The 9,872-nt window shown below is 43.6% G+C and overlaps 1 protein-coding gene across 2 annotated transcripts; it reads left to right on the top strand.

Annotated features, from left to right (window-relative positions):
• Positions 1 to 7,211: 7,211 nt before the first annotated feature.
• On the top strand, positions 7,212 to 9,585 carry LOC123165484 (metallophosphoesterase 1). 2 transcript variants are annotated; one of them, XM_044583141.1, is made up of 5 exons: positions 7,212 to 7,556; positions 7,911 to 8,385; positions 8,467 to 8,515; positions 9,003 to 9,089; positions 9,307 to 9,585. In XM_044583141.1, exons 1-5 carry the CDS (start codon positions 7,332 to 7,334, stop codon positions 9,554 to 9,556), a joined length of 1,086 nt encoding a protein of 361 aa, XP_044439076.1. In that variant the 5' UTR covers positions 7,212 to 7,331; the 3' UTR covers positions 9,557 to 9,585. The 2 variants fall into 2 exon arrangements, with proteins under 2 accessions (XP_044439076.1, XP_044439075.1); XM_044583140.1 differs by having other exon boundaries at positions 7,911 to 8,515.
• The last annotated feature ends 287 nt before the right edge of the window (positions 9,586 to 9,872 follow it).

Here is a 9,872-nt window from a genome sequence, read left to right as displayed (position 1 = left end):
TGATGTAGATTGGCACAACCATGGTCTGCCATCTTATTCTTCTCCAGCTCCTCTTTGAGATCGCTGAGTGACAATCTTGCATTGCCCAACTGCGTGAGAGCATCCTCCTTATCAGCCACCAGTTTAGCAAAGTCCATTTTGAAAAATCTCAGCTCTTCCTCTGTCCTCCTCTTTTCTCCAATTAACATGCATTTTTCTTCAGCATTCTTAATATTCTGTCTCAGCTTCTCGTCATACATGCTCCACAGTTCTCTCAGGCAGAACTTCATAGCCACTGACCACTCCGGGTCTACCCATTCCACATAGTTACATTTCACTTCTTCCTACAGTATGAAAAAATATGGTCTCAATCATATATGCACAAATGCAATACAATTACATGCAATGCACTAAAAATATGGTCTCAATCATATAAACACAAAATGTAGCATGCAATGATATACATATATATATATGGATCAATTAACTACAAGTATATGCTATTATGTGCTAAAACAAATATTAGACCGTACAAAAACAACATAAATACGGACTTTGTAAATGCACAAATTAATTGAAATTGTATGCAATTTTGGGCAGAACAATGGATTACCGCGAAGTAAATCGAGCATGAGGTAATTTAAACATATATTTACAGTACGGAACAACATACCTTCTGACCACAGGCAAGAAAACGTCTGCGAGTGTCCAAGGAATCAAAAGCAACTAGCCTGACGCAAGGTTCTCGATGCAGACAACGAGAAGACAGATCGTGAGCAATGCCACTCCATTCATAGCAAGGGATAGTCGTAGGAAGCTAAACGAAACAACAGAGATAATGCACAAATCAACGCCCTGCGTTAAATACCGAAAATGAAGAACCCTAACCCTAAGCCTAGCACTATTTGGAGATTATATAGTAGGAGCGTACCTGCAGGCTAGTCATGGATTCGCCATCCGAAGAAGAGCTCGACTCGTCGCTCAACGTAACCATGGCGTAACGTGACCGGCGGCAAGACGTGGATCGGTGGCGGCAGCGGCGGTTGCAGTGGATAGATAGAACGCGCGTGGAGATCGCGAGGGAAGAAGCGCCCCGACCAGGTGGCCAGCGCGGCCCATTTAAACGGGTTGTAATCAAAATAAAAATTGTTAAATGGGCTCGGCAACGGGAGCGGCTGTGTGTCGCGCCGTCTTACGGCATCCGTCACCCCCCTCCACGTCATCGCGACAAGCGGCCCGAGTTACACTACAAGCCATAAAATGGTGGGTTTTTCTTTTCTTTATAAGGGGAAAATGGTGGGTTTTTGGTACGAAGTCTATACTATAGACCAAAGTGAGCTGGTATCTTCTATATCTAAATGGTGGTGAACCAAAGGAGTGAAATTTTTTTAATTATTACCACACATAATTACATCTTCTATATCTAAACAACTAGCCACCACTAACCTATTTCTCTTAACATGCAAGTTTGCCACCTCGTCATTCAACATGTATGGAGAAAGGTCCACCACAACATGCAAACAAAATATTCCCGCAACAACATATACATGTTACACGTAACCATTTCTCTATGAATATATTGCAAAACATTCCCGCAACAACATGCCAGGTATCGTCTAGTTTTCTAATATAATATAACTACAGTGGACAGCACAAAAGATGCCATCATTACAATGGCTAAAATGCTATCCATTTTCCATGATTAAAGTCCCTAGTGACCGCCTCCTGTTTAGTCCATATATGCTACAAGCACTATCTCAAGGTACTGGCCTCTTGCAATAGTATATATCATGTATCATGTATGCAGTAACACATTGTAAACACCTCACTATCAGATCACTGGATTCATCCTAACATAACTTTAGCAACTGTTCTACTCTTCTTCGCCCACCACGCTTCTGCACACGATAACAGGAAAAGTTAATGAATGACAAGTTAAAAACAATTATAACCTACAATGCATACAAAAACTTACTTCTTATTTAGTTTGCATTTCTTGTTGCGTTTAGTGTGCCCTAGCAATTTGCATGCGCCGCACCTGATTCTGATCTCGTCGTACGAAAGTGGCCTACCATTTTTCGACATAGGGCGGTTCTCATCTACCTTAGTTGCACCTTTCGTTGATATTTTAATAGGATCATGAACTTCAACTATGTTGCCTTCACCATCATCTACATATTCAATTGCACAAGTACTAAGATTAGCCGTTTTCTTACTCAAATTTTGCTTTAGCTGATCATACTCATGGCTCTTAGCTATCACGGCCTTCAAACTCTCCTGTAACTGATCCCACAAAGTTGGGTGTTTGCATGCTGCATGCATAGCTTCTGAAGCCAACACACTAACCTGGCTATATTTCATTCTTTCAGCTGCTCCAGTCCATCCAAATCCCAACAGATCGCTTGTGCGCCTGGCGGGCAGTCCCAACCTTGCGTCTTTCGTGAACCGCACAAGAACTAAACACTTTGGTATTTCAGATATATTCAAGTACTCCAGTACATGGAATATGTGCTTGCAAGGTAGACCCTTTCGAATCATTCTTCTGCAGCTGCACCTTATAGTTTCTGCGGAATTTACTGGAGTGTACTCCACCCAAAAACGAATCTTCCGGTTATTCTTCCAGGCCACGATGTACTGCTGTGATCCGTCTCCGAGCTTTATTTCTACAATCTCCATGCCACAAATTTTCCTAAGATCAGCTTGCAACATATAGAAGTTTGCTGGAGTGAAGACGTGAGAAGCAGCTATCTCAAGTTCCCTCGAGCTAGTAACTGGCACCGGTAAACTCTGTGAGGCCGTGCAATCATCTCGTGCCTCATTCTCATGGATACGTACAACGGCGTTCTCATAGTGCAAAATCATATCCACCAGGGTCATTTCACCGTCTAGGTGGAGGTGAAGGCATGAGTTTAGACTTTCACTCCTCTGGTTGCTTTTCATGCCAAGCCAAAAACCCTCTGTCAGATAAGCCGCGGCCCACAGTCTCCTCTTCTTATACATCCGTCTCAACCATGTTACTGTTTTTTCCGACTGCCATCTTTTGGAAAACGCGTGCCATCTCTCCTCAAACGTGGCCGTGGACGTGCTGTAGTACAGAAGAGTTTGGAACTCCTTCAAGGACTTGTGACTGAGGTGAATCTTCATATTTTTTTCTATATGCCACGTACATATACGGTGCCACACGTCTGGCAAGACTTGACGAATTGCCTTGATCATCGCAGCGTCGGCATCCGTGATAACACTCATAGGCATCTTTTGACACATGGACCTCAAAAAAGTCTCCAGCAGCCACACATATGTCTCTTCGGTCTTGTCCGAAACTATGGCACAAGCAAAAACAGTGGTCTTCAGGTGATTGTTAAGACCAACAAAGGGTATGAATGGCATACCATACCGGTTCATCTTGTACGTGCTGTCAAATACAAGCATGTCGCCGAAGTCCTCATAGTCATGACGAGACTGAGAGTCACACCAGAACATCCTATTCATATGTCCTTCATTGTCTAGCTTGTACTCGAAAAAGAAGCTAGGATCCCTCTGTTTCCTACTGACCATGATGCCTATGACTGTGGCAGCATCACCTTTTGAAAGCAGCTTCCTCTTCTCCCTGGCACAAAGGTTGTATATTTCACGCCTGGTAAAACCAACACCGCCATACCATACATGTTTGCTGATGAAGGTATCCATCATGTCGTGAATTCTAATCCCTGCAGCTCCCATGGACAGTATCTCAGCTCTCTGGTACTCTTTGATTTTTCTGTGGGACCAAAGAAAAGGTACCTCGTCCGGTCCTGCCAAGATATGGCTATGCTTGTCCACAAAACTATCAACATACCAAACCCCACGCTTTTGGTCAAGCTTCACGGTCAGGTGCGCTTCGCAGTGGCAGTGTGTCTCGGGTCTGAGCCTACGGCTGTGTCCTTCCTCGGTTAGCAACCTGCTGTCACGTTTTCCTTGTCTGGAACAAACAAACCGCCTATAACGCATATGACGTGACTCGGTTTTGCTATACCTGACCCTATTCTTTCTAATGCTGAAACCATTATCTCTAGCATAGCTGTTGTAGAAATCATACGCAGCCTCGTGAGACGTAAAAGTCATTTGTATTATCTGCATGAACATATCCCTCTTATCATCTGCACTAGCAGTATCTTGGACATTCTTTTTCCCCTCAACTTCTGTCACCTACACAATCATAACATAGCCATGAAAACAGTTTTCTATGGTATAACATTACTTCCATACAACATTGATTACATACATACCTCACTCATGATGACCGACGATTGCGACTCCCCAGAATCAGATGCAGCTAATGATTCGACATCAAGGCCTGTCTCCGCGTCGGATTCACCGTAATAGTCGTACGCATTATGACATTCGGAAATGAGCTGAAAAATATAACACAAATACATAAGTACTTATCATATAATATTCCAGGATTAATTCAATTTGCATGCATGCCAACAAAAAATTCCACTTCCATACCTGACTAATGTAATCTTCATTCGAGATCTCCGAGTTGTTTTCCTCACCATCATCATGCTCATTGTTTTCCTGACCATCATCATGTTCATCCATCTATAAATTTTCAAAATATAATATTGTCGGATGCCACCAAAAAATTACAACATGATAATGCCACTCACATTAAGATCTTCCAATACGTTCCCATTCTCTGACCTATCTCCACGATCTGAATTTTCATCATCTGACCAATCTTCTATCCAGTCTTTCATCAGTTCTCCAAACTCCATGTCATACATCATATCAGTTAACTCATCGTCCGCCATTTCCTACAACAATTAATATGTATCATCACATGTGCAAACATTATCAATGCTGAAATATACAACACCTAGCGCACGATCACGGATGTTAAATAAACTACACCAACCGGAGAGCGCCCCAACCGAGGGCGTTCAGATCGTGCACACAATCGACGCCAACGACCTCTGATCGGCCATGGATCCTCCCCCCCTCTCCAGACCAAGCGGCGTTAAGGTACGTCCCACGAATCCAGTACGTGATCACTTTGGATCACGAGAAGTAGCGCTACCCGTGATAACATGCGCCGCCGGATTCCTAGCCCACGGCACCGGTCGTGATTATTTTGGATCGCCGGATACCTAGGTAAGCCGCCGCATCAAATAACGGAGCCGTCGTGCACACAACCGACGGCAACCGACGCTAGGTTAACCCTAGAAAGAAGAAACCCACTTTAGCCCGCGTGATCACTGTGTATATCACGACGAGCAGCACTACCAGAACAAGATCTGCGATGGCCTGGACCGCCAGAAAGCTAGGTTGCCCGCCCCGCTAGGTTAACCACTACGACGAAAACAGCGGCAGTTCGTTTGATGCTGCCGCGAGCGAGACAAACGTGGGGAAACGGGATGCGGTACCTGCGAGCGCTGGAGGTTGACGACGGTGCCGCGCGCGCTCTCGGACGAGATCGCCGGCGATAAGATCGCTGCCGCCGATATTCCTACAGAAACTCATCAGAATGATCGAGGAGCTGCGTGATTGATTGAGCTGCGTGATTGATGGATCGGCCGTCGGCAGGTCCTACCTGGTCGTGGGGTCGTGTCATCCTTTTTTTTCGGGATGTCACCGTATACATACGTATGGGTCATACGGGTTATACGGGGCTTAGATATGGGCTACGGGGCTTGGATATGGGCAGCGGCGGGCCGGAGAAAAAATAGATGGCGGGGGTCAAGAATACCCCTAGGAAATTGAGTTAGGGGATGCACCGGAGCAAGGCTCGGACAACAAACTAATACCGTGAAAAGAAATTTGGACTAGGAACAATGATTTGTGGTTCCCCACCCCTCCCAGTGCCAAAGTAACGGTAAAATGGAGCTCATATCTCTCCGGCGGGTAGATATAATTTGTAGTCTGTTAGGTATCCACCAATAGTATTGGTAGAATCAAACACGGTTTCTTAAAATGTAAATATAGTCTGGGTCCAAATATTCTCTATCTAAAAGGAGCCTTTCAAGTACGTCCTTGAAGTTTCTTTGTAGTTTTTTTCTGCGAAATAGTTCTTGATTTCTCTTATGCGATAGTTGACCGCAACCATTTGCGCTCCCGTGCAAATTCAAATCTACCTAACTTAACATACTTTACTGACATGGTTTTCCTGTAAATTTTGAAAATGCCTAATTTATAAACTCATGAATGTAGACCAATATGTATAAAATGCATTGAGTTTGGCGAAGCAACTTGTGGTTGGATGGTTTGGAGGGCAATGGTGTCCCCAGCCCACCAGAGTTCAAGTCTTAAGCTTAACATTGGTGCTCGCATTTTCCTAAATTTATTTCAGGTATTTCGGTGATATGCGTTCAGTGGTGACACGGCCCCATCAAATCTTAAGTTGATGTGCTGGCTCAGTCTCTCGGAAGTGCTAATAAGGATAGGGTGTGCATGTGTATGTTCATACGAGTGAGTGTATGTGCATATGCACGAGCATCTGTACTGTGTTTAAAAAATTGCACCGAGTTTTGCGGTGCACCCGGTGTGCACCCAATATTGATGCTCTTATCTACAGGAAAAAAAATTCTTAAAAAATAATTTCCCAAACAATTTTTCAGTGCTCGGTCGAAAAAACCAATGCTTGTGCTACAAGAACATTTTTTATACCACGGTGACCATTTGTTTTAATATGCATAAACAAATTTATTTAATCAAATGAGAAATAAGGTTTTCCTAGTCTCAAATACTGTATCAATTTCTATTCAGTTCCTGGACAATGAAAAATATCCATCTACAAATGCATACAACTATTTAGCATATTATTGGCATGAGGCCTTTACCATGGTGTTTCAATAACGAACGTTCTGACTTAAAGTAGTCAGTTACAATATTCATTTCCTGTAAACACCGATTACAATATCGACACACACATGACCAATCACATTTCTAATCATCTAACCAATTGTTCTTTGTCGCTCCGTTAATTATTCTTTGGAAATGATAAATTCTCAACGCTCGGGATTTGACCATGGCAAATCAAATATGACAACTTTTGCCTGGCAAAAAACAGACTGATGGCGGAGTTGTTAGATGTAGAAATAAAAATTGCAAATTCTTTGGACAAAGCTGGAACTAACTATTGAGCGTTCAATGCAGCTACTGATCTAAGCCGTTGAATGTCCGATCGTATGGCTGGGAGAAGAAGATAAAAACCCAGGGGAAGAACCTGTCATGGCCAATTACCGCCGGTCAAAACTCGCCGCGAGAAATAAACAAGGAAAATAGCCGCGTCATGGCCGGCGACGACCACACCGAAGCCCCAGCGCTACTGACCTCGCCCTCGCTTTCCTCGCGTTATCCCGACCTCGCCGGCGATGGCGGCGTGGCCCAACCCGTGGCTGCCGCTCGTCCTCGTCGCCGCCTTGCTCGCCTTCGAGGACTGGCTCTCCACGCCCTCCTGCTCCGGCGGCTCGCCCGCCCCCGACCTCGCCGCCGGGGACCTCAGGGCGATGATGGTTGCCGACCTGATGCTCCTCGGGTCCGACGCCACCTACGCCGACCGCTTCTTCCGGGACCACGTCACGTCCAAGCTATTCACTGTAAGTGATCAGATTCAGATGCGAACGAACCCAAAATTCTTCGAGTTTTTCAGTTCTTAGGAGTCTGGTGCTGTAGTATCGACAAATTCCTGAAGTCCATGCCATTTTAAGACTATTATATAGGCTGAATTTCAGGAAATTGGGTCTTTGCATATCTGTTCACGTGATTTAGGCCATTGGTAAATACCCTGGAAGCTATTTTCACTCCAGTCATATAAATATTACTGTACCTGATAGAAGATACATCTCTTATTCGCAAGTGTAAAGCTAAGTAATGTCAGTTATGAGCTCTTTTTTTGGATATGTTACACACTTATGGTTAATATTAATTTGCTATGTTTATGTCTTCGTCAGAAATCTATTCAAACAACAAATCCAGATATGATCATAGTCCTTGGGGACATCTCAGCAAGGGGTTCGGAGCATAACGAGAGCAAATGGATAGCTGTTCTTGAACAGTTTGAGGGGATATTAGGGCAGTACTCTTCCCTTCCTCTTCATATCGTGTTAGGTGACAAAGATGTTGGCGAATGTTCGAGTTTGGATGGTAAATTGGTGCACCGTATGGCCAAGCATTTGCCAGGACTAGATTCAAGTGGCTGTGGCGCTTTTGAGTTTAGTAATATCAGTTTTATGTCTCTAAATGCGGTGGCACTGCTCTGTGGTGACAACACGTTGCGGTTCAGTGTTGAGAAGGTTATGGAGAAGGAAAGCCATCATTTCCAAAAGAAAAGGTTAAATGGAGCAGATCATTCTCCTCTGGGAAGCGAAAATGGAGAAGGTGTCGGTGCCCACAGTTGGAGGCAAAACAGCATGACGTTGGGATCAGGTCCTGTCCTTTTGCTCCACATTCCACTACATAAGTCCCAAAAGTCTGACATAGGAGTCATTGGTGTTCCCATGTTTCCAGATGGAACTGCCTCAGATCATCCTTTGGTTCCCCCGAGTTCAAAGCAAAGGTAAATCTTGTATAGAGTGTATTGTGAACATACTTTGTTGAGTCATAACTCCTGCTCCATACCAATGCTAATACATTTCTGCGGATATTTAGCAATTAAATGTGAGCTTTACTTGTTGATGTTTTTTTTTTCCCGAGAAAACACAACCTTTGCGTTTCATTGCATTGAAAAGAGAGAATTTGTTGTTACAATCCTCCTAGGAGGTAGTAGGTTACGGAGCACAAGAAAGAAACTAATGTACATCCCAGGTCCTCGGCAGTATGGCACACAGGCCAGCTTCTCCAGCTCTAGCCCAAAGGGCAGCTTCCTCCTTGACCTTGCTAACGAGGGAGTGGACAGACAGCAATTTGCCGTTGATGTTTTTTTAGTATTGCCTAACTTGAATTTTGGAACATTAAATGGTGTAAAATGTGCATTTGTGTATCTCTGTGTTGCCTTTATTATTGGTGTGATGATTATATTCTGACGTGCTAATTGGACCCTGCAGCGGAGTTGATGGTAGGAAGCTATATGATCGATCGCATACTCTCCCGGCAAATTCAACACAATATATTCTTCAAGCGCTTAAACCAAGGTTAGTCCTCCATATACTGCATATTTTGGCAAATGTATAGCTGTGAATTGAATTACTTAGACATGATAATGATGGTCCTTTTGTTGCACTTTTGCTTGCTGCAATTTTGACCGTGTGTGATACTTTGGTAAAAGAAATTCTTGTACACACAAATTCTTATTGAGTCTGTTCCTCAAGGATGGTACTTGAAGGCCTGCTCTCATTTTTCTTTCCACAGGATTATATTTAGTGCTCATGCTGATAGCTTCTCAGACCACACCCATCCTGATGGGACAAGGGAAGTAACAGTACCAGCTATGACGTGGAAGAAAGGAGGAATGCCAGGTTTTGCCATCGCTACATTTGGACAAAAAGGCGTTGTATCTGTATATTGCTGTTGGCTAGTTCAGGAGTGGTACATAATGACGGGATATTCAGTATTTTTGTTCTTGACAGCTCTTGCAATAAGATGGTCACACTGGATATGAAATGGAAGTATATAATTTATTTGAAGGTATGATTGGTGACTTATCTTACCTAGAATGTGTTCTACATAATTTCAATTCTCGCATGATCTCTGTCTTGGATATTAGGTTGATACTAAAGTTAGAACATTGTATACACTAATGAACTGCGATCAAACGAAGCGAACCGCCGGTCGGACGGGTGAACCGAGATCATGACGGATTCGGTCATCAGTCTGACTTTTGAAACTCTATGGTCTTGATTGATCCATTTCCCTGTTTCCTTCTTATTTTGTCTTCTTCTTTTTCTTTTTGTTTTCTTTTTTCCTGTTGCTTTTGC

This window comes from Triticum aestivum, chromosome 7D, assembly GCF_018294505.1.
Source record: "Triticum aestivum cultivar Chinese Spring chromosome 7D, IWGSC CS RefSeq v2.1, whole genome shotgun sequence".
NCBI lineage: Eukaryota > Viridiplantae > Streptophyta > Magnoliopsida > Poales > Poaceae > Triticum > Triticum aestivum.
The sequence above is the reverse complement of the archived record's forward strand: the minus strand, read 5'-3'. Positions and strand labels throughout refer to the sequence as shown.

Coding starts and splice junctions, on each gene's coding strand:
- LOC123165484 (XM_044583140.1), top strand. CDS start 7,332: ATGGCGGCGTGGCCCAACCCGTGGCTGCCGCTCGTCCTCGTCGCCGCC. Junction 8,516..9,002: donor CCCCCGAGTTCAAAGCAAAG/GTAAATCTTGTA, acceptor TGGACCCTGCAG/CGGAGTTGATGGTAGGAAGC. Junction 9,090..9,306: donor CTTCAAGCGCTTAAACCAAG/GTTAGTCCTCCA, acceptor TTCTTTCCACAG/GATTATATTTAGTGCTCATG.